Source organism: Myodes glareolus, chromosome 2 (genome assembly GCF_982192425.1).
Source record: "Myodes glareolus chromosome 2, mMyoGla1.1, whole genome shotgun sequence".
Classification (NCBI taxonomy): Eukaryota; Metazoa; Chordata; class Mammalia; order Rodentia; family Cricetidae; genus Myodes; species Myodes glareolus.
Genome location: NC_142027.1, coordinates 68,212,720 through 68,237,835, shown reverse-complemented (window position 1 = coordinate 68,237,835; position 25,116 = coordinate 68,212,720). Strand labels below are relative to the sequence as shown.

At 40.1% G+C, this 25,116-nt stretch overlaps 1 protein-coding gene across 24 annotated transcripts in view; it reads left to right on the top strand.

Moving 5' to 3' along the window:
• Lrch3 (leucine rich repeats and calponin homology domain containing 3) overlaps positions 1-25,116 on the top strand; it is a 108,934-nt gene that overhangs the window by 56,511 nt on the left and 27,307 nt on the right. For 7 of the 24 annotated variants that reach the window (XM_048454073.3, XM_048454078.3, XM_048454068.3 and 4 more), the window contains exons 7-14: positions 3,762-3,852; positions 5,189-5,309; positions 8,512-8,660; positions 10,902-10,978; positions 15,438-15,489; positions 16,226-16,375; positions 20,760-20,810; positions 22,513-22,566. In XM_048454073.3, the coding sequence (XP_048310030.3) occupies positions 3,762-3,852; positions 5,189-5,309; positions 8,512-8,660; positions 10,902-10,978; positions 15,438-15,489; positions 16,226-16,375; positions 20,760-20,810; positions 22,513-22,566 (745 nt within the window). The remainder of the gene's footprint in view (positions 1-3,761; positions 3,853-5,188; positions 5,310-8,511; positions 8,661-10,901; positions 10,979-15,437; positions 15,490-16,225; positions 16,376-20,759; positions 20,811-22,512; positions 22,567-25,116) is intronic. The other 17 variants (XM_048454082.3, XM_048454075.3, XM_085685473.2 and 14 more) reach the window with 6 other exon arrangements.

Sequence of the window (25,116 nt, the reverse complement as noted above, 5' to 3'; positions counted from 1 at the left end):
CAGCACCTGTATAAAAGCCTGGGCATGGCAGCACACATGTCTCCAACAGGAGAGACAGGGACAGGTGCATTCCTGGAGCTGACTGGCCGCCATCCTAGCCAACTCAGTGAGCTCCAGGTGCAATGAAAGGCAGTGCTCAAAAAATAAAGTGGGGAGTCTCAAGCTTCCACATGCACGTGCACCCCGTCACATACACAGAAGAACATCCTGCTGACCACAGAGACAGTGGTAGCTATAAAAGGAAAAATAGGTTAAACTTCATCAAAATTACAGCTCTCCATACAAAGTAAATGATGGCCATAGCCTGGGGAAAACATTGGTAAAGCGTATGTAAGGCAACCTTTATCCAGATGCACATCGAGAACCTGCAACTTAGTGATCAGCAACCCAGTGAGAAATGACTTGAAAAGATTCCTCACAGATAGATTTATATGGTCAGTGCACACACAACAAAGTACTCTGCATCACTATTAATCACAGGAGTGCAAACTAAGTCACTGTATTCATATAGAATCGCAGAAATGACTAAGTTCAAGGAAAGTGACCATACCAAGTGCTGGTGAGGGTGTGGAGCAAGCGTTGCTTGGAATTATTTACAGAAGTGCAGGGCTAGTGCTTCCAGTGCTCCAGCGGTTCTGCTGAGACATGATTTACAGACAGTGACTGCCAGGGCAGTGCGTCCTGAGTGTGGGAGACCAGCAAAGCCAGCATGCACAACATTTCCATTCCTCTCCTGTCCCTCAAAGCTAGTTCTTTTTCTACCCCACGGCCCAGCAGACAACTGATCTGCCCCTCCACTGTTCTGCCCATTCCTGGAGTTCGCCTGAGTGGAGTCAGTGTGTGGCATCTTGTAGCAAACTCCCTGAGAGTCTTTGCCTGTATCCTTAGGATCTGTTACTCAGTTTCCACACTAATGTAAGACTTACAAAGTAAAAACCTCAGAGCAGTGTTTGTCTCTAACAGCAGTAACAATGGGACAAGAATTCACTACAGAGAGGTGTGGGAACTTACTGGCAAAACAGAACTGTCCTCTGTACTGATAGAATTACAGAGATACAGCATTTTGTCAGCATTATACTGCTGATATTTAAATGTGTTTAAATTTTATTTGAAAGTATATTATTAAAGGTAAAAACCAAGCCAGGTGTGGTGGCACTCACCTTTAATTCCAGCACTCAGGAGGCAGCAACAGGTGGAGCTCTGTGTTCTAGGTCAGCCTGGTCTATAGAACGAGTTCTAGGACAGTCAGGGCTACATAGTGAGGCCCTGTCTCAGTAAGCATAAAATAAGTAAATTTTAAACTATAAAAACAAAGTATGTGTAGAGAACGGCTGTAGGCACAAGAGAAATGAGAACTGCAGACTAGCGGACTGGCTGTCCCTGTGTGACTGGTGGAAAGGAGAGTAGAGAAAGAGCTTTTGAAATCCACAGCGGAAGTGAAAACCCAGTGGAAGGAAAAGGCCAGTGGAGCCCTGTGGAGAGCAGGGCAGGGGTGGTGCAGTGGGGTGTGCCATGCAGAGAGCAATGCAGGTAGAGAGAGGATTCAGAAAATGTTCTGGAGATTGTTTTAAGAATAAGCTGCCTGGGCTAGGCAGATGGCTCAGCACATAAAGACACTTGCCGCCAAGTTGCTTAAGTTTAGTCCCTGGGAACCACATGATGGAGGGAATCATCTGGTCCTGCATGTTGTCCTCTCACCTTCACAGACACACGGTGGTGTAAATGTGCCTACAACATATTAAGGGAACAATTCACCAATAAAACATAACTGTTGACTGGTGAGATGGCTCAGAGGTTAAGAGCACTGGCTGCTCTTCCAGAGGTCCTAAGTTCAATTCCCAGCAACCACATGGTGGCTCAACCTTCTATAATAGAATCTGATGCCCTCTGCTGGCAAACAGAGCACTTACACATTTAAAAAAAAAGATTAAAAACATGCAATAAAACATAACTGTTAAACATATGTACCAGAGTTAGGGGCAAAACCAAACCAAAAAGGAAAAGCAGACAAATAGATGTAAGCAGTTGTGTAGGTCTTGGTGCAGTAACAGTGGGCAGTTACGGTTGCCCTCCCATCTTCATGTAGGTCATCCAGTTAGGTCAACAAAGATGGCCAGCAGAAGGCACAGCGAGGAACAGTACTTGTCATGAAGCATGAATACCTGAGTTCAATCAGGGACCCATGGTGGAGAGAACTAACTCCCGTGGGTTGTCTTCTCATCACTCTACGCAAAGTCAACAAAGAAACTTCAGCATTGAACTACATCACACATGAAATGTCCTTAACCAGAATATAGAAGATATTCTGGCAGAGATAGAGGAGCTCTGCTCTTCGTGCAGTGGAGCCTTCTCTGAAGCAGACCACAGTCTAGACCACAAATCAGTCTTACCAAATGCGAAGGGTCTAAGTAATTTATCTTATCAAATTATAGTGCAATGAAATTAGAAATCAGTAGCCAAAAAAAGAAAAAGAAACAGTCCTGAAAAATTACAGTAGTCATATAAATGCAAGGAGACAGGACAGTATACTTATTGAAGAAAACAGGAAGTTTTTAAAAATCATAGAATCAAATTAAATGAAGCACAGATTACCAGAACCCTTTGGATATGGCTAAGGCAATTGTAAAAGGAAAGTTTCTAGTTAGGAGTGCTCACATTTAAAAATTCATATCCAAATCACCTAATGATGCACTCCAGAGTCCTAGAAAAATGGTAACCATCCAAGCCCCAAAGCCAAGACAGAAAGACATAGTTAAAGATCAAGGCAGAAGTTAATTAGTTGCATATTGAGAGAATAACATGTAGACTTGATAAGACGGTTGTTTGATAAATAATCAATATTGATAAACCGCTGGCCAGATTAACCAAGAAAAAGAGAGAGCGGACATAGAAATTAGAGATGAAGAAGGGGGGGTTACCAGAGTCCAGAGTCCTCGGTGTAGACTTGAAAACATATGTTCCAAAAAGAAAAACGGAAAATCTCTTGAGAAGTGAGTAAATTCCTAGACTTGTATGACCTACCAAAATTAAATTAAGATGGTATAAACAACTTAGGGCAATATCAGTCAATGAAGATTAAGCTGTGGTCAAGTCTCCAACACAGGAAGGTCTAGGACCAGATGGATTAGCTGCTAAATTTTACCAGACCTTTAAAGAAGAGCTAGTGCTTGTGCCCCTTCTGCTGCCCACTGCATTGGGAGGTAAACTGCCAAACCTACCCGTGAAGCCAGGTTATACTGGTACCAAAACCAGATAGGGAGAATTCTTCATTTGGTTAGGACCTGCGTATGTGTGCATGCATGTGCGAGTATGCCTGTGTGTGGGCGTGTGCATGTTTACTTGTGTGAAAGCTAGCAAGAAGATCATGGTGCAAGATCTTCAGGGACATGAAAACAGGACGGTGGAACGGTTGTGATGATAAAGCAGAAAGGGGTTGGCAGGGGGGTGGGACATGAAGACAGTTGACACGAGTCTGGAGAGGCTATGAGATGAAACCCATTGTGAGCTAGCATTACACATGCGCACAGTGGAAACAGAATTGAGCAGTGGTATTTTTGAAAGTGGATTCTGAGTGTGGAGACTCATCCTATTCTGTTTACTTTGTTCCTATTTGGAATTTTCCTGTTAAAAAGCTCAGAGAATGTTGTTCACTTAGCTCTAATCATAGGCTGTTTGTTAGTAAAGTTGTGACTGGTTAATTTCAGATGTTAATTTTAAAAATATTCAACCTCATAGTAACAAGTAACACTTCTTTTGGACAGCCATGAAGAATTGTACTCACGTCCTTATGGAGCTCTCGATTCAGGCTTCAATAGTGTGGATAGTGGGGATAAGAGGTGGTCAGGAAATGAGGTAAGTGTTCTCTTCGTATACCAAAACTCCTAACTTAGAAAAAATTAAAAATTAATAGAGTGTCTAAATTGGAATTCAATTTATTACATAAAATAGAGACATCAAAGAAAGGGCAAAAAACTTACATAGTCCTGCCATTGGAGAATTATACACGGTTTCATCCCATGTATGGATTTTCTGGAAAGCTGAATAGGAGTTGCGGTGGTTAAAGCTGAAGCCTAGCTGGCTCTTAGGAGGCTAAGGCAGGAGGACCACAAATTGAAAACACCTTGACCTGGGTAGTAAGTTCCAGGCAGCTTATACTGCATAGCAAATCTCTGTCTCAAATAAAACAATAAAAAACCCTGCCATTAGAGCTTGATGATGGAGCGGAGCAGTGATAGGATGGAAGCTGGGAAAGTCAGTAGGACTGGAAACCAGTCAGTGGTAGAGCTCTTCCCTGGCCACTGGCAAGGGCTGGCTTCAGTCCTACAGAAGGTGGGACACCTTAGTGAGTTCATTCACATGCCACAAAATACATGGGTTTGCTTGTTTGTCTGTTTTGATTAATTAATAGTATTATATGTTATATGTATAATATATTAATATATACTATATGTATATATTAATATTAATATATACATATATTAGTATATTAATGCATATAGTCTACATTATAATTATATTATTAGACATACTTCAAGAGGAAGTGGCAGGTGGATTTCTGAGTTCAAAACCAGCCAGGACTACATAGTGAGTTCCAGGCCAGCCAAGCCTGTACAGTGAGACCCTGTCAAACCTAAAAAAGTTAATAAATCAAATAAGAAGTAAGTCAAACCAAATTAAAATTAGATCACAACTTATAATTTGTAGTTATGTATGTATGTCTTGGTAACTATGTTCGTGAATATTGTAATGCATATATATGTAGACAATTTAAACTCATGTATATACTTACAGTTCTGAATATCCTATTTTTGCTAATTGTGGTAAAGTTTACCATTTTAAAGTACATATTTCAGTTGCATTAAATATATTCATATAATTATACAATATTCACTGTCAATTCCCCAAACTTTTTTGCTTTATCTTTTCTATGTAAATTTTAGTTTCTATCCCTGTTCTTTGTATTATCTAGAATCTAAAATGATGATTTGACTGTTTGGTTTTTTTTTTGTCCCCCCCCAAGACAGGGTTTCTCTGTGTAGGCCTGGCTGTCCTGAACTCGCTCTATAGACCAGGCTGGCCTCGAACTCACAGAGATCCTCCTGCCTCTGCCTTCCAAATGCTGGGATTAAAGGTATGGGCCACCACTGCCTGGTGGAGATTATGGTTTTTAATGTTTCTGCTTTCTAAGCCTACAGATGAATTTTCAGATTTGCCACTTCGAGTGGCAGAGATTACTAAAGAGCAGAGACTTCGGAGAGAAAGCCAGTACCAGGAAAATCGCAGCAGTGTGGTAGTCTCAAATGGTGGAGGTAAGCATGATTGTGATGACGTTTAAATCCTTTATCGTTAGCTTGTTTTGTTTTATAGCAGACTCTCCTATAACCCAGACTAGCCTCTAACTCATTAAGTAGCCAAGGTTAGCCTCAAACCTCCTCCTCCTGTGTCCACGTGATCTTCCTACCTCTCACTGGGAGTACAGGCTTGTTCCACCACTCCTGGATTTGTAGTGCTGAGGATTGAACCCAGGGCCTTGTGTGTGATGGGCAAGGACTTTGCCAACTCCCACATTAACGTTTTTGTTTAAGAAAGACACAGTTTGTTTTGGCTTAGGGTTCCTGAGGGATGCAGTCCATCATGGTGAAGAAGATATGGCAGCATGCAGGGAAGGCATGGTGGGGGCCTAGGCAGTTAGTGATCCCCGTTGTGATGTAATTTTGTCACAGCCGCTCTTAGGTTTCCGTGTCTGTAGCTCCTTCACTCTTCTAAAGACTTCTGTTTATATATGACAAAAAAAAAAGTTTGGAATGAAAACTGAATTTCTCATTTTCAGTTTGTAATTAAAATTATTTCCCTCAAATACTTATTTCAGAGGAAATCTTAAAAAGTATAGTTTATCTGGAGTAGATTTTTGTTTATCTTGGTCTTACTACATATTCCTCTGAAGTAATATTGTCTCTTTTTAGGATTCTCTATTTTAATGAGGCTTCTTGAGCTCTTTCATCAATTGTGTTTATCTGCTTGCGTTTGTTTTTAACTTTTAAAAATAGAGTTACTTGTTTATTGGGAAGGAGTGTGCCACCACAAGGCTCGGTGAGTTAGAGGACAGCTCTTCTCTCCTTCCACCCTGTGGATCCCATGGATCAAATTCAGGTCATCAGGCTTAGCAAGAAATGCTTTTCCCTACTGAGTCATTTAGCCTACACTGTTTAAAATGAGTTTTCACCCCGTTGTTCAGGCTGACCTCTAGCTCCTGGGTTCAAGTAACCTTACAGCAACCACCTGACAGCTGGGACTAAAGCGCCTACCAGCATGCCCATCCTCCAGGGCATGTCTTAGCGTAGACTCCGGAGTGTGTTCTTCGGAGCTTCTGAAGACTAGCTTTTCTTATTCTGACATTTTGAACTTCATAGTCGTTTTTATAAAATAGACCATTCTCTCTGCTTCCATGTACTTCTGAAGCAAGTTTTAGGATTCCATTCTGTATTCTTCTAATTTGAATTTTAAAGTCTAATGTTCAAATCTTGAGGGCCAGTACTGAGGGAGAAATTACACAGATTTTCTAGAAATGCTTGTGTTTTTGAGAAGCAGTTTCATTTCTAATGAAGTCAGTTTTTTTTTTTTTGTGGGCTTTTTGTTGTTGTTTTGTCTTCTCTGGCTTACATTCCTCCTCATTTCTGTCACTTACCATCCCATTCATATCTTAGTAATTTTATTTTAAATTTTGCTCTCATTAGTTATCTGTACTGTCACTATATTTAAGACAACATAATTTCCAACTGTGCCTTTCAGTGTGTTAGCCACTAGCCCCATGTGTTTATTCAGCATTTGAAATGTGACATTTGGGGACTGAGGAGGTGGCAGTTGTGAAAATACAGGGAGGTGAGTTCTAGCCCAGGCACCCACCTGAAAGTCAGGCATGGCAGCACAGAGACAGGTAGATCCCTCAAGGTCATGGTGATCTCCAGGTTCCATAGGAAACTCTGTTTTAAAAAATACAGCGGAACCCAGCTAGGTGGCTCATCTGGTAAAGGTAAGTGCAGCCAGTTTTTATGATTAGCATTTGATCCCTGGAACTCACATGCTGGAAGGAAAGATCCAGTTTGTGCAAGTTTTCCTCTGACATCCACACAGGTGCCATGGCTTATGTGTCCTTTACAAATAATAAATGTGACTTCCACATGGCATATGTATCCCCAGTAAGTAAATGTGACCTCCACATGTGTGCCATGCATATGTGCCCCCTTAAATAATAAATGTAAAAAATAAGTTACTAGCTTATGAAAAATAAGGTGGCTAACAATAAAGGCATCTGCCATCAACCTCTCGCCTCCACATGTACACATGAACACACCAAAAATATACCCAACATACAAATTTTAAAAGCTGAAATGTGTCTTTTCTGAATTGAGATATAACTACAAAATCTTCATCAAATGTTGACTGTACTAATCTGGATAGTATGAAAGCCTGATGTTGCTTTCTTGAGAAATGGTCTTAATATATAAACTATTTAATTGGACAAATTACAGCAAATAAAATGAGTGAATATATATATATATATTTATATCAGATTTCTAATGTAATATTAACTTATAACCTTTTAATTTTTTTAAATCTTTATAAACTTGTAACACAAAATTCAATTTAATATAAGCTGCAGTTCATTTAAATTCAGTGTTCTGGCACAGTAGGACAGCATAAAACTACAGTTGGGATTTAATGTCTTGCTTGAGAAACATCTTCGCAATGAGCTCTTTCCTAGTGAGCCATTTTAACTAGCTGTTAAAAGTAGTTAACTTTAACTTGGCAATTGCAGATGAAAGCATTCTATGTGTCTTCAGCTGCCTCCTTTCCTCCAGTTTCTAGTGGTGTAGACATTTTGTTTAAAAAGTTATAAGATACACTTTCCAGCCAGTGTCTTTGAGAAGAGAAAATTTTTCAGATGACTCTCTTTCACTCCCAAACTGCTGCAGAACTATCTGAAGCATTGACCTCTAGCAAGTAATCTTCTAATAGGGAACTCTTTGTTCTCTCTCTCTCTCTCTCTCTCTCTCTCTCTCTCTTTTAAGTTTGAGCTACAGGAAGGGAAACAGTCAATAAGTTTCTTATCCCATATCTTCTTTTGTCTTCTGTTCTCTTTTGAGTTAACTATTACATTTTCTGGATCTCAAACTAATGAAAAGATACAGACAGCCTTCTGTCTCTAAGCAGCAACCGTCTTCTGTCCCACAGACTCAGGCTGCCTGTTTAAAACACTATGGAGCCATCCAGAGAAAATAAATAGACGCCAGGGTCTACACTTCAATGGTTCACCCTCACTTTTTGCATTCTGTAGTGTATTTGGACTAAGGTTTTCAAAAGACTACTTTTGCAAGGGTCTATAGACTAACTCCTAAAGACATGTGTCACAGAACAGACAAAGGGGAAAGGGAGAATGTAATTTAAGCAAATGTCTTTATTGGCTGTTTAACTTTGACTCTCTGTCTGTCTCTCTTTCTCTGGGATGTACAGTGGAGCATGATCTGGATCAGATTGACTACATTGACAGCTGTACTACAGAGGAAGAAGAGAACGACGTCAAACAGCCCAGAGGCTTGGATGCCAACAGTCTCAGCTCACAGTTCATGGCATACATTGAACAACGGCGGATCACCCATGAGGTAGAGTCCCATTCTGGCCTAAGAAAGTTGGTATTCCTACTGAAAACAATTTGGGATGGCGTAGATTTCAGTCATGGCAGTTATTTATTTATTGGTTTAGGCCTATTTGTTTTATTTTCCTTTCCAATTTTAGTTCTGGAGTTTTTAGACTTAATTTGAAAAAATCAGGAAGTAGTCTAAAAAATGATTCAAATTTTATCCTTCAGATAATAAGGCATATTTCATTCATTTGAAGATGCAGTAAAAGGAGACCTGGGCATGACACCTGAGCATGGCCTCAGGCCTTTGTGGAGAGTACATGGGACAGGATACTTTTCCTTACTATATTGTTTTGCTTTCTGACTGGCTTTTTTCTTTCCTTTTCTTTTCTTTTCCTGATTGGTTTGCTAACTATATTATTTAGCAAAATTATACTATTGCTAACTATAAATCATAATTTGATAGGTAATTAATTAAACGAACGTTGACTTTTGAGGAAACGTTCAAGTTACCCATAGAATAATAATAAGTTTAATTATGCTGATGCTTTTATCCTATGTTAACAGAATAGAAATTGTTTGCTATTAAAATTCTTGGGTGTCTCGTATAATGAAGCATTGAATTGCCTAAAAAACAAGTAGGCATTCAGACCACTGTAGAATCTCTGCCAATTCCTCAAGGGTCTCAAGTAGAACGGCATTCTTCAATCTAGCTAGTCAGCAGAGTAAAATGACTTCATTCTTGTGTGTGCTGTGTCCATGTCTGGAGTTTGTCCCAGGCTGTGAGCAGTCGGTTGTTTGAGGAACACTGGAGCCTTTTTGAAGAGTGATGTCTTTAACTTAGCAATCAAGGATCAACTGCTTCAAGCAGAGTGACTGCAGAGCAGTAGCATTCCTCCAGAGAATCCTCTGCTCCTGTTGGAAGGCTTTGAACACAGTCGTTTTTGTTGCAGTTCAGAGGACACTTGTTTCTAAATCAGATAAAATCACATAATTCAAATCCTGTAGCCAAAAAATAATGATAGACCAGTGATTGATAAAACTGACCTGTGGTTCAAGCTGTTAGTTTCTCTGCTGGAGTCAAGACTTGCTTTCTAATAAAATTTAAATTAATAATGCTACATAATACTCTTTAGAGAAATTCTTTTTTTTCTGTCTTCCTTTAATCACTTTATAATGATAGGTTGTCTGAGTAGAGTGTCTCTACAGCATGGAGCAGAAACTGCTCACTGGCCTACTGAGCAGTGTCCTACCACACTCTAGAGGCTCCTTTAGTGTTTTTAAGTTTAACTACTCTTGTGCAGTAGCTGTAATTCTTGGCATAGAGCTCGTGGTATTTCTGTGTCATGTCGCTTTCTACAATTGGGCGGTGTGTAACATCTGCTGCAGCAGTGGAAGGGAGTCATGCATGCACTAGCTCAGCAAATGCAGGTCAGCTTGCCAGGTGGGAGTTCTGAGCTGTTTTGTTTTGTTTCTTGAAACAGGGTCTCTCTACAGAGTCCTAGCTGTCCTGGAATTCACTGTATAGACCAGGCTGGCCTCGAACTCTCAGAGATCCACCTGCCTCTGGGCCTCACGAGTAATGAGATTAAAAATGTATGCCACCATGCCCGGCTGCTAAGGCCCTTTTTATTCTGACAATATTACTCTTTGTAATAACTAATTAATATAAAAAATAAAAAGATAACTATTTAAATAAAATAAATATTCATAGAGTTTGCATATTTTTATTTATCAAAGCCCATGTAATACAACTTTATGGGTTGTGTGTGTTTGTTTCAGTTTGGTTCTGCTTTTGTTCGTTTGTTAAATTTTATGTACGTGTTGGTGAGTGTGTCAGCACACATGCCACAGTACATCCACAAAGGTCAGAGGACAGCTTTGGAGTTGGTTCTCACTGTCCAACTTTCTGCAGGTTCTGGAGGGCAGACTCTGGTGGCTTGTGCACAGCAGGTGCCTTTCCGCAGCGACCGTCTCTGCAGCCTGTGCTGTTAGGTCCTGAGACTGGAGTCTTCTGTCACCCAGGCTGTCCTCAAACTCAATTGTTTTTTGCCTCAGCTTCTTGAGTTCTAGGATTATAGGTATGCACCATCACAACCTGCTAGCCTGTATGCTTTTAAACACGGCACTCACCAAGGAATATCCTGTCAAAATAAAATTTTGTGTCTGATTTTCTAAAAGTAAAACTAATTAAGAATATAATGACAGAATTTTATACATATAATGTATGTTAAAGTTATTTTCTTTTTTCTTTTTGATCTAGGGTTCACCAGTAAAGCCAGTAGCTGTTAGAGAGTTCCAGAAAACAGAAGACGTAAGAAGATACTCACATCAAAGCAGGTGTGAAAAGGCAACTCTCCGTCATCTTTCTGTCTTGAAACTCAGTATTAAGACTGTGAATCGATTTTGGTTTTGTGTAAATCCAAATATAATGAAGCCATCTGACTTAGGTGTTTTTTTTCCATGCCGTGTATTTAAACTAGATCTGTCTGCATCTGTGCTCACACCATTGTAAAACATGGTACTTAAATCAGGACTTTAGAATCAGCTGATTTTAAAGTACTTATTAGTAATGAAATTTTGTGGTGAGGGGTGTGTATTTATTCTAGAAAATTTAAAGATTTTCAGAAGCCCCTACTCTGTCACTTAAGTTTTTGATGGGGAAACGGAGCAGGTTATATGTATTTTCTTTCTTTCTTTCTTCAGTATATACAGTCTCCACTGCACTGAGTCTCCCTAGTTCTAAAATTAGCTCAATATTGTTTTTCAGTCTAGAATCTAAAATGTTTCTGGCTATAAACTATAGTTAGTTTTTTTTTTCAGTCTTTGATCTTTGTGTGTGAAATCTTAAAAACAGTAGGCTTGATATATCTGTTCTTGTTTTGTTTTATTTTTTGTTTTTGTTTTCCAAGTCAGTGTCCCTTGGCTGTCTTAGAAGTCAATCTGTAGACCAGGCTGTCCTTTAACTAAGAGATTTACCCACCTCTGCCTCGTGAACTCAAAGGCATGTGCCACCACACCCAGCTGACAGTAAATATGTATCACCTGTCATCCATCCTAGGTCTTCACACAAATAGCATGCTAAATGTTGTCTCAGGAACTATGATGTTGATGGACTGAAGAAATGTAGGAAGAGTAATCAATAAGAAAAAATATTTTAATTTTATTTTATGTGCCTTGGTGTTTTCTCGTGCTGTCGGGTCCCCTGGATCTGAAGGCAGAGACAGTTGTGAGCTGCTGTGTGGGTGCTGGGACTGGAACTCAGGTCCCCTGGAAGAGCGGTCAGTGCTATATTCCACTGAGTCATCTCTCCACGCCCTCATATGAAAATTTTGTAACTTGACCTTTTATATTCATAAATTATTCCTTAGAGGTTTAGTTAAATTTTATATACTTTTATCTTTATCTCAGAATGGATATGGTCATTTTCTTTAAATGCCCATTAGGTACACCCTTAAGACTTGAGTAAGCTGTTAGACACAAGAGATATGGAGAACTTAGAACTTAAACAACTGGCAAAAGAGCCTGAGCAGGAGCACTCGTGGGACGGAAGACAAAGGATAGTGTCTGAAAGGCTAAAATGAAAAGGATGATTCTAAAATAGAGCAGGGTTCATTCTTCCTCTCTGCTGCCTTCAAGGCCACTGCCATCTCTTTGGCAGCATCAATAGCTACCCCTCCAGCTTCTGATGAATTCCAAAAAGAGGACCAACAAGTTCACTTGGCACCAGTCAGACTGTTGTGTCAAAATTAAGCAAAACTGGCAGAAAGCTAGATGTATTGATTGACATTAGGGTGCAGAGAAGATCTAGGGCCAAACTCTGGTGCCCAGCATCCGTTATAGGAGCAGCAACATGTTCTCCAGTGGCTTCTGAAAGTTCCTGGTCCACAATGGCTAGAGCTGGAGGTGCTGCTGATGTGCAACAAAACTTACTGTGCTGAGATCGCTCACAACGTTCCCTCCAAGAACCACGAAGTAGAAAGAATCACATAGCTGGCCATCAGAGTCACCAGTCCCAACGCTAGGCTGCACAGCAATGAACATGAGTAGATACATAAAACCACAAAAACTGCACAGGAAAAAGAGAGGGAAAGATGAAGTGATATTACTGATCACTGGGCCAAATGAGGACTGGGCCTGCTGCCTTAGTCGTGTTCACCATGGGCGGAGCTTTGCTGCTCTAGAGAACCAGTGGACGTAAGACTTAAAAATGGAGACTGAGTTTGGCTGGCACAGGCCTGGGATCCCAGGCACTCAGAGGTCTGCGGTAGAAGGATTGAAAATTCAATTCTAACCGAGACAACATAGTGAGACCCTGTCTCCAGTTGTGTAAAAGAAGGCAGGGCTTAGAAATGTCGTGCAGTGTTGGGGTCCTTCATTAGCTTCTGTTTTAAAGATTAGAGAAATATGGTAGGAAGAGTATATATTAAACAATTCAAAAAGTGTTCAGGTGAGAACAGATAGCCTGCTGGGGGATGGGTTTAGTTGGTCCCTTCTTTGTTTGGATTCAGATCATTCACAGATGTCTATTAAAAGCTGTAGGAAGTTTCAGCCATCAACAATAGTAGAGCTGGGACAAAGATGTAATTAATTCCTGTCATCGTAAACAGGTAGTCATTCCAGTATGTTTTTGTGGTCTCTGGGGCTTATAATATTGTTTATGTGTGAATGAACATGTCTGTTTGAGGGGATGAACTGTGTATGCAGGTGTACTTACACGTATGTATGCATGCATGTAGAGGCCAGACAGCCTCAGTTGTTGTTTCCCAGGAACACATCCACCTCTTTTTGAGGCAGGGTCTCTGGCTGTCCTGGGGTTCTCCATCTGCTGATTAGGCAGGCTCTCCAGCACCAGGATTATAAGTGCTCACCAACTGTTTATGTGCGTTCTGGGGCCTGAACTCAGTTTCCAATGCCTGCTTTGCAAATAATTTACCAACCCAGCCATCTCCCCAACCCTGCAGTATCTTATTTAGTTTTAATAACATATCCTAGGGGTAAACATATTTATTCTAACTTTATGAATGAAGATGTTGAGCCGGGTGGTCGTGGCACACTCCTTTAATCCATCCCAACCCTTGGGAGGAGGCGGCAGGCGGATCTCTGTGAGTTCGAGGCCAGACTGGTCTACAAGAGCTAGTTCTAGGGCAGGCTCCAAAGTTACAGAGAAACCTGGTCTCGGAAAAACAAAAACAAAAAAAAAGTATGTGTGTGTGTGTGTGTATGTATATATGTACATATATATGTATATATATACATTATATATATAAATGAAGATGTTGAAGCCCAGCAGACTTTAGTAAATTTCCTAATTCATTGGATTTATAACAATATATAGAAATTATTAATTATCAGATTGTTCCCAAAGCAAATATTTGGCAATGCTCATATACTAAGGATATTCTAATAATTACATGCATATAATTATTATATATATTATGTATAATTATAGCTATGACTAATAATAATTCGATTGCTCCCAAAGCAAATAATAGGCAGTGCTCGTAAGGATATTCCCTGTTGCCTGTTTTCTTTTCTTTCGAGATTGGTGTCTTGGGTGTTTGTCTGGGTAGCAAAAGCCAATTGAAGTTGTCTGGAAAGTAGGCATTTACCAGTGACAAAGGTGAAGTGAAGAAACAATGAACAACAATTAAATTTTGCCTGCTTTTTAATTTTAAATTGAATCCTTGTTTTTAATTTGTTTTCTCTGTCTGTGGGTGAGCACGCGCATGCGTGTGCATGTTCTGTGTCTGTTCAGACACCATAGAACAATTTGTAGGGAGTCACTTCTCTCCTTCCACCACGTGGATTCTCAGGGTTAAGCTCAGGTTGTCAGACTTTGTGACAAGCATCTTTATCCATTGAGCTGTATCACTATTTTATTACAGCTCTGAGGGAAAAGGTATCCTGACAGCTGAGAGTCGAAAGGTACTACATAATCACACCACACAATAAACTTCACACATAGAGAGGGAGGGTGGCTGCCTTTATGTGGTAGAGAAGCAGCAAGGATCCTACTGGAGAAAAGTTAGGCACGTTAGGTGAGGTGGTAGTCCTAAGTGCCAAGTTAAAGAATTTGAGCCCCTGAATTTGACCTCTAGCACTAGCAAGAGTAAACAATTTTGATTTTTAGGTGTTGCGATTACAAGAGCTTAGAAAGTTTTCTTGTTTGCCTATGTCAACATAGGCATAAAGTTTACTGATGTCAGTGAAACACATGATTTACAGAGCCTTGAAAAATGTAACCCTGCTTGAGGAAGAAAATAACTACCAAACTGTAAAATCGAGGAGGATGGTGCTGTCTTTATTTTTGATAAGCAGCACATAGGGCCTCACCTTTTCCTTCAGAATGAAAGTCAGTAGTCGTTACTTTGTTCCTTAAGATGCTGTGTAAATAAAGTCCCAGTATAGGCTCTGTCTCAGTCCAGGTTTCTGTTGATGAGATGGCTGTGTCATCAGAGGATCTCAGTTTACATCGCTCTTGTTTCAGAGATGGTAGTAAAGTGTCACCCCCCCCAAAAAAAAGATGCTGTTTGAAAAGTGTTCTCAGCCAACTGTCATCCTGTTGACTGGCATAGATGGTGGGTAGCTAGCCATCAGTGATGCCGTCACATGGTATGCAAGTTGAGGGCGTCAGGTAAGCTGTGGTTTAATGTCATTTCTTGGGCTTACGTTTACTCTTTCAATTATAACTCAGCAGGTTGCCTACTGATCGGCAGAAACTTCTGTTAATAATGAAAATTTCTCTTGTCCCTTATCTTGTTGTCAATGAGTTCTTATTTTTCTTTTTGGGAGCCAGGGTTCCTGCTGAACCATCATCCGTGTTATCACTGCCACCAAATCACAATCGGGTAGGTCTTTTTAGCTATTAGATTTGTTGCTGTTGTTTGTTTTTTTGAGACAGGATTTCTCTATGTAGTCCAGGTTGTACTGGAACGCACTCTGTAGACCAGGCTGGCCTCAAACTCACAGAGATCCACCTGCCTCTCTGCCTCACGAGTGCTGGACTTAAAGGTGTGTGCCACCACTACCCGGCCTAGTTACTAGATTTATCTTTGTTATTTCCGTTTTGATTTTGCTAAACTAAGATAACATTCTTTTAATTTTTAATATTTATTTAATGTGTATATGTACATATGTGTTCTATATTTGTATATGTATGTGTGTGTCCGTGTCCTTGTGCACATGTGTGTGCCTATGCATACACATCACACGGCATACATGTAGAGGTCAGAGGACAACTTTGGGTAGTTGTTTCTTTTACCACGTGGGTTCCTGGGATTCAGCTCAGGTCATTAGTGTTTGGTGGCAAGCACCTTTACTGGCTGAGCTTTCTTGCCAGCCCAATTTTCTTTTAAATACTTAAACTGCCAATAATTGCCAAATATCTATAAATCTTACCATTTGTCTTCTCAGTTCATATAGCATGTGTCCATGCTAGTTCCTGCTTTCATACATAAAGAACAGTGAATTTTTTAAAACATTAATACTGCAAAGTAAAACTTGAGTTAGCAGCATTCTTGATACAGGTTATTGACATGTTGACTCTTATCCCCACTTGCATGTCCAACATGAAACCTCTTGCAGCTTTCACATTCAGACTTCGAGCTTCATCAGAGGAGAGAGCAGTCAGTCGAGTGCACTCGGAGAGAGGCACAGCTCGCAGCCCTGCAGTATGAGGAGGAGAAAATAAGGACTAAGCAGATTCAGAGAGAAGCTGTCCTGGACTTTGTCAAAGTAAGACCTTTACCATCATTGACAGATAATATACTCTTGAAGTTAAGAGAAGTAAATATTCATTTTGCCAGGACTGTCAGTTATTGTTGCCTTAATTAAAGGACCAGTTGTTTCTCTCATAAGAAATCTCAACCAAAGATAGAGTTACTGTCTCCCATAGCCATAGTTATGACTAGTTATAGGCCAGTAGAAACCATTATCCTGACCCCCTCACTATGGGGTTGTTGACTCTCCCATCTCAAGTATAGTATAAAGATCATCAAAGTGGCCTAGTGGTGGTGGTGCATACCTTTAATCCCAGTACTTGGGAGGCAGAGGCAGGCGGATCACTGTGAGTTCAAGGTAAGCCTGGTCTACAGAGTTAGTTCTAGGACAACCAGGACTGTTATATGGAGAAAACTTGTCTCAGAAAACAAAACAAAAAGATCATGAAGTGGCAGTGCTGTGTGAATGTCATAGTGTTGTCATCCAAACCTGTCTCCAGATTTTTCATGTAGCAAATGCTGTTGGGAGGCTACCAGGCTTTGTTCTTTTGTGATCTCTGATTCTTTCTTTCCTTCCTGTTTCCATGCCTGCTCAGTAAGGACAACCCTGTTACTGTTTCTTCTATGGATATTTTATAGCATCTCTTGTGCAGACTGAGGACTATGGGAAACAAATTTTGATTTTACGGCTTATTTTTTTTTTCATTTAAAATCACCCTTGAAATTATTAAGTGATAAATATTAAGCATTTATAACTTTTTTCACTTAATAAGTCTCTCCCATTCATTTACAAACTTCAAGACAGGAACTGTCTGTTTTGCTCGCTAGAACTTAGCAGGTTTGAGTCTGTAGAGTTCTGGAGACTTTTGTTGAATGAGTCATTCTTACCTAGAAAAGTTTCCCTTGTTTTAGAATTTGAGACCAAGATCATTTTTTGAAAGTACTCTATGCATTTTTGTTCTATTGTTTTACATGATGAATTCCTTATTTATATTTATTTTTATGTGTGTTTTGCCTTTGTGTATATATGTGTGTGTACTGCATGTATGCCTGGGGCTCTTGGATGTAAGAAGGTTTCAGACCCTGTGAAACAGAGTTGTAGGCCACCATGTGGTTGCTGGGAACCACACGCAGATCCGCTGTAAGAACAAGCATGCCGTTGCTCCAGCCCTGTGCGCATCTGCTCCCTCCCCGGCTGTCAGTACTCTGAGAGTGATGGTCCTCCTCCCTGGAGTCCTTCAGTCAAACCACTGTCTATTGCTCTGTCAGAATTTAGGAAAACCATTTGTCCATCGACAAATCTAACAACAGTATTCCTAGTAACAAGTTTATAGAGGTCTGAAAAGTGATCTCAACCAAACCTGTCACCTCCCAGCCCCTCTTTTCCCTCTGCCCAAGATGTCTCTCTCCTCCTTTTGTGCCTTCTTATCTCTGAGAATATAGGTAGTTAAAATGTTTGTTTTATCACACTCTTTTACCTCCTGTCATTCTTTTGCTTAAATCATCTATTACTACACGCCGTTTCTTCTGATTTGTCAAGCATCGCCACCTTCCATAAGTCTTTACGTGACTTACTACCAAGTAAAGACTTAAAACAAGTCAAGACTCTCTATCTGTTTATTTATATTTATAATGGGGAAGCTGAGAGTGTTTGTTTTCACAGATGAAGCTCCAACTCTACAGAAATGAAGTACTGGTCCCACATCACAGGCTAATTGTGGTCAGAAAACAGACCTAGGTTTTCTAAAGCCTTACTTGACTCATTGGTTGTTCACTGATTGGATAGGCCTTGAGGGAGCTCTGTGATTAGCCTGTAAAAGAGTACAAGGCTCAATTATGTCAAGTCTTGTCGTGGAACAGTGAGTACAGAAGGGGAAGAAAGGCTCGGAGTGAAAGCACTGTTTTACATCAAGGCAAAGAAGCTAGAAAGCACATCAGCCGCACTGACCTCAGAAGGACATGGTGTGTTATCCTAGGAACGCCCTGCGGCATGACAGCTTGAGAGAATGGGAGTAGTTTAGGAGCTAAGAATGCGCTTCTAGGGGCTGGAGAGGTGGCTCAGAGGTCAAGATCACTGGCTGCTCTTCCAGAGGTCCTGAGTTTGATTCCCAGCAACCACATGGTGGCTCACCACCATCTGTAATCAGATATGGTGCCCTCTACTGGCATACAAACAGAATACTGTGCACATAATAAATAACTTTAAAAAAAAAAAAAAAGAATGCGCTTCCATAACTTACACACTTGACTTAATGGCACTTGAGGAAATAGCAGCTGGTTTAGAATTTGGATTTAAGACAGCAAAAGCTAGTAAGTTGATGAGATGGTGAAGATGACAATGGGAACAATACTTAAAAAATTTATTGAATGGTTTTTGCATATCAAACATTGTTTTAAGCAGTTTCTCTTAAAAGTCTGTATCCTTGTCCCCTTCTACCTCCCTTCCTCCTTTATATTTTGTTTTTATTTTTGAGACAGGGTTTCTCTGTGTGGCCCTGGCTGTCCTGAAACTTGCTCTGTAGACCTGACTGGCCTTGAACTCAGAGATCCACCTGCCTCTGCCTCCAAAGTACTGGGATTTAAGATGTGTACCACCACACCTAGCCTCTGTCTCTCTCTTTTTCTCTCTATTTAATCTTATAATAAAGAAGTATCATTATCCTCTTTTTATAGATCAGAAAATTGAGGTGTATGAAAGAAAATAGTTTGCCTGATGTGCTTAGCTAGTAATTGCCTTGAACTCACAGAGATCTGCCTGCTCCGCCTCCCGAGTGCTGGGATTCAAGGCATGTGCCACTACCGCCCGGCTTAGAGTAGGGATTCTAATGAAGCCAGGCAGCTCTCAATACCCTACTCTGACCAGACTGCTATGTTGTCTCTTGGTAATCCGTAATGACTCATATACCTTAGGTGCTATTGTTAACTCATTTGGCTTGCCTTCTATAGAAGCCTAACAGCTAGTAGGAAGTAAATAGTCATACTGTTGAACTGATCAAACAGATTTCCCACAAAATTGATCTATTAAGCGGAAGAAAGAAACTATAAGGACTTATGCAGGAGTAAACATGAGAAAAAAGATCCCTTTGAAAAATCCATCTTCTCATGTTAGAACAGTCTGGGAAGGAAACAAAAGGAGAAAATGGAATAGAAAGTAATTGTAGTAATTAGACTGATACAAAATGAAGATGTAATCTCTAAGCATGGTTGGCAGTGTTTACAAGGAGAATTGGAAGAAATTGAGTTTGTGCCTGCATGTGTCACCTGAGCCCCCCAGATGTATGATATTAAACTAATAAGTCTGTTACTATTTTAATATTACCATGGCAGGCATTGTGTACTTTGTAAACTAACATATGTGTTAGTGATATTTTGTTTGTAATCTAACATAAATTTTGCTTGAAGATCAGAGTGCATGGCTAAGCCACTAGTTAGCCATAGAGGCCAAGCAGTGATAGCGCACACCTTTAATCCCAGCACTAGGGATGTGGGGACAGGAGTGGTGGATGGGTGGAGAAAGGAGCTCAGAGGCAGTCAGTCTGAGGATTCGTAGAGACAGGATAGCCCTTTCGGTCTGAGCATTGGAGAGGTAAGAACTCTAGTGGCTGCTGCTCTGCTGCTCTAATCTTCAGCATTAACTCCTAATCTGACTCTGGGATTTTATTATTAAGACCAATTAGAATTTGTGTTACACATACAAGAAATTTCTAAATCAGTGGGTACTGAACAATGATTATATCATTAAAGATAAATTTAGGAAGAAATATGTAAAGCCATTGAGTGAATGAGTTCATGAGACAGTATTCATGTGATACTCTGAATATGTATGTGTAGGTTTTAATTTTTCTATTTATACTTATAAAAGCATGATAGTGTAGTTTATTGCTATTTTTATTTAAACTAAAATGTTTTAAGACAGGAGCATAATCTCCTTAACTATAAATACAAGAAATAAATTGTAGTGTGGGAGGTCCTTCTGTGTATGTGTTGTTTTTATTGGTTAATGACTAAAGCTGTTTCGGCCAGTGGCTTAGCAGAATAGAGTAAGGAGGGAATTTTAAGCAGATAGAGGAGGAAAGAAGGCAGAGTTAGGGAGATGCCATGGAGCCACCAGAGGAGAATGATGCCTGTGTGCCAGTACTGGTAAACCACAAGCCTCATGGTAAAATATAAAATAATAGAAATGGGTTAATTTAAGATACAAGCACTAGCTAAAAATATGCATAAGCTAATAGGCCTAGCAGTGTTTTAATTAATAAGTTTCTGTGTTATTTCGGGTCTGGGCGGCCGAGAAGCAAACAAGCAGCCTCTGCCTACAAAATTGATATGATCCATTTAATTAAATAGAATGTATAAGTTCCAGTGTTGAGATTCTAACTAGCTTCCACTTTCTGGGCATATAGCAGAAAGCATCACAAAGTCCACAGAAACAGCAGCCTCCTGGAGATGATGAAGTAAGTCCATATAATTATTTTTTCTTGAAATGTATTATTTTTGCAATAGAAATGAAATGTTTGATATGCAATTATCATGTTTTCAGTGATCAAAATGTTTAAATGATCAAGAAATGCTCTTTTGGCTGATGTAGTGACACGTGCCTGTAATTCCATTATCTGGAAGGCAGAGGCTAAAGAGTTCAAGCCTACCCTAGGCTACCTAGTGAATTCCAAGCTAGCTTGAGCTATATAGAGAAACCCCCTTCTCAAACCAACCTTCTTCCCAAAATTGTCTTTTTCCTCCACCACAGAATTTTACATATGAAGGAAAATATGGTACAGGAAAAGGAAGAAGGCTATGAGAATATATAGGTTAGGGCTGTATATAAGACAGCCTGGAGAGTCCACCCCTCAAGCCGGAATCATCCGCCTTTGCAGGTGAATGGTTTTGGTGCTCAGCCAGAGAGACCATAGGATTTTGGTTCCGTGCTTATTTCCTTGTTATAACTCATGTATGTTAGTTCCAGATCAGTCCACACAATTTCATTGCAAATAAACACTTACAATTAATTGCTTAACTGTTTAAATTTCTGTGCCTATTTTGGCCTGCTAAAGTGAAGATTACTAAATGAATGCTGTTTTAGTATAGTTGACTTTTGTATTGACCAGTTTCCCTTGTTTTTATCTCCTATATTTTCAATTTATGACTATTGCTCTATTTGACTTTTTGAAGTACAGTATTTGAAAACTTAATGTAAGGTGGGCAGGATGGCTCAGCAAGTTAGACTCTTTCTACCCAACCCAGTGATCTGAATTTACTTCCCAGAGCCCACAGGACAGAAGATGATAACTGAGTCCCACAGATTGTCCTCTGACCTCCACGTGTGTGCTGTGGCATATGCGCATGGGACACAAACACACTCCTAAATAAATACGTGTAAAACCTGATGTGTAGCTTTTTAGAGCACATGGTTTTAAAGCACAGTTCTTAATAATTGTTTGGATTTACTCCTGCCTGAACATTTTGAATGGGGCATGAGACCTTACGGGGCTACCCATGTATTTCCAGTTGTCTTTTCTTCAAAGTGATAATTGTACAGACTTTTAACAGTCAAAGTTTGATGAGCTTAATACATTTTTTTTTTAACTTCAACATTTCTGGTTTTGTTTCTTTTTTCTTTTTCTTTTTCTTGTTTGAGAGGATGTTTCATGTAGCCTAGCCAGGTACTCAAACTGACAATGTAAGGTGATGACCCTTGAATTCCTGCTCCTCCTGTCTCCATTTCCCAAGTGTTTTGTGCCAGGGTACCAGCTGACATTTCCTTACTTGTCTGAGAAAGGCAATGAAAAGATGCCTAGCGCAGAAATCATGACTCTTAAGTTTACTTCTGATTGGTTGTTGGTTTACAAAATGGCCACAGTCTTTATGCTGTAGCTGCCTGAGTACCTCATTGTTCTCCTCTGGGAGCCTGACCTTTAGAAGGTGTGTAGACAGTAAGGTCTCATTTGAGGTTGTGTAAGGTCTCTAGGATGAAGTCAGTACTCAGAATCAACCTACTGACTGATGGTGCATGAACTACAGGTGATGCATGTGGTCCTGTGTGTCAGCATCTTTGGAAACATGTCTTTATATGTTGCTTTCCTATGTATGTATATGTGAAATGTGTCACTTGTGTACATAATTGTTTTTGACATTGCTTCATTTTCTTCCCCTTCCCAGTGTCCCCTCCCATCCAGAAGGTCTCAGCACACAGATGATAGTGCCTTGTTAGTGGTAAGAGAATGTGCAGTGGGTCCATGTTATTTCCAGCTCTTGTGCTTTCACTCAGAATTGATGTAAACACCATAAAACATGATGGGTGCTGTCCTAAATGCCTTACAAATAACCAGAACTACCTCATCTAGCCAGGCTTCTAGAGTTTGACTCATACACCTTTCCAGGGCTTCCCAAGGGAAAGCATTTACATTGAGAACCCTGCTGGCTTTATATGTGATGAGACATAATGTCAGAGTTAATTTTGTAAAAGCCTTTTCTGATTTTGAGGGCATCTTGTTAATCATTGATTTAGTTCGTGAGTCACCCCCATGTGTTAAATGGAGTCCCGCCCTCCATGACACTAATTATATGTGACAACCTATTTTATCGTGTATTTGTTTTTGTTGTTTTTATTTTTACAAAACGTCCTTCCCCTCTTGCAAATCCAAGCTGTGTTCCACATGCACACTGGTGCTGGAATACCCCACTGGTTGCAGAAGTGGGGACAAAGCTTTATTTACAAGCTTGAAGTGTAAATACTTATGTGAAGATTGTTCTTCCATGCTCATTGTAACTCAGGAAAACATTAACTGGAGTACTGTCTATTGATGGTTTTGAATACTGTTGTACTTTATTGCCTGTTGCTTCGTCCCCTAAAGTGGGTGTAACATGAAGGCTTTATTTCAAGTTCTTAGTGTCAGTCTTGAAAGAAAATTCTAACCATTGATAAAATTGGTTTTCCCATCATGTTTTATGCTAGTATTTTTATACGTTTTTTTTTATTTTGTAGAAAAAAATTCCTGTCTGTAGCAACTCCTAGCTTAAGTGGTAGAAACTGCCATTGTGTGTGCTGTGCAAATTCAGGCTTTAGTGTACAGGTCCTTACAATATAACTTGCATTGTTGTTCATGTCTGTTTGTATTCTGCAGTCTTCATTTCTGTTAAGATGACTGAAGGAGATATTAACTGGGCAGTCTTAAAAGTGCCCAAGATGACCAGCCTCTAGAGTACTAGCAGAAGTGAGCTGCCACGAGGAGTGGAAACTTAACTTCTATAGGGAATAGTCAGGGTCTCTGACACCAGTTATTTCACTCGATTCTCACAGTAGCCTGGTGTGGTGAGACAGAGAACGCATTACCTGCCCAGGTGTGGCTTGTCCAAGGTCGCGAGCCACTAAATCTAATCCCTGGCCTATAGTAAATACCCACGCTGACTTGCATCCATGCTAAAACTGAAGGCTTGACAGGAAACCGAAGATAAGATCTAATAGCATACAGAGTAAGGATAAAAGTCTGAGTGTCCATATGTTTCTGTCAAAGAAAAAGTAGAATTTGGAAAAACAGTAATAGTAAAATGTCCTTAGTGTGAAATCTGAAATAGTCTTTAGCCATTGTCAAAACACAAAATCTTGCATTTTGGCTGCTGGTGTCCAGGCCAGATTTCCCGAATTAGACAGCCTTGTAAACAAATACTTTTGGGTGTTGTTATGTCCTCCTGTATTTCCAAAGCTTAGGAGGCTGAGCTCACAAGAGGTTTGCTTCAAGTTCAAGGCCATCCTGGACTGCAAACCTAGTTCAAGGCACACTTGGACTATGTGGCAAGGCCCTCAAAAACACCCAAATAAATAACAAAGTAAAAGCAAAGTTCACATTCTTTGTATGATAAGCAATATCCAGCCAACCTTGTACAAAAGCTGGGTAGTGGAGAATTAGGCATTCAAGGACATCTACCCTATCTCAGAGAGAGAGAGAGAGAGAGAGAGAGAGAGAGAGAGAGAGAGAGAGAGAAGAAATGAGAGTCACATTTTAAATCTGATCTCTGATCTTCTCAGAACTGTTCTTCAGAGGGTTCATTTCATACTGCTCTTAAAATCTACATTTTAAAATATAGCCTGAATGAAATGAAGCTTCATGTGCTCTGGCTACTCTGTCTCCATCCTTAACTCTGGGCTCACTCTAAATCATCATCATCTTCATCTTCTTCTCCTCCTCCTCCTCCTCCTTTTTTTATGCTTGTCAAATGTAAAAAGCCTTGTCCTCAGATCTTTGTAATGCGCCTCTCTCTCTCTCTCTCTCTCTCTCTCTCTCTCCCCATGTACTGCTTTTCTCTCTCCCTATACTCCCTGATTGATTCGTACTCATTCATCAGAGATCTGCTTAAGCTTCCCATCTTTGAAATGGCTTCTTTTCTGGGGCCAGAGAGATGGTTCAGCAGTTAAGAGCACTCGTTGCTCTTACAGATAACTCAGATTCCAGTTTCCAGCACCCACATGGTGGTTCACAACTGTGTGTGACTCCACTGCAAGGGATGCATGCCCTTCTCTGACCTCCAACAGCCATCAGACACACATGGTGCATACGGTGGCATACATACATTAAGGCAAAACACCCATAAATCATATAGAGAGTTGGGGAGGCACTGTGATCCTGAAAAGATTTCTCAGTGGGTAAAATACTTGCCTTGCATGCATAAAGACCTGTGTTTTATTCAGCACCCACTTTAAAAGCCAGGTATGGTGGTGCACACTTGTAATACTAGTAATGGGGCCATGTCCAGTGTCCCTGGGTC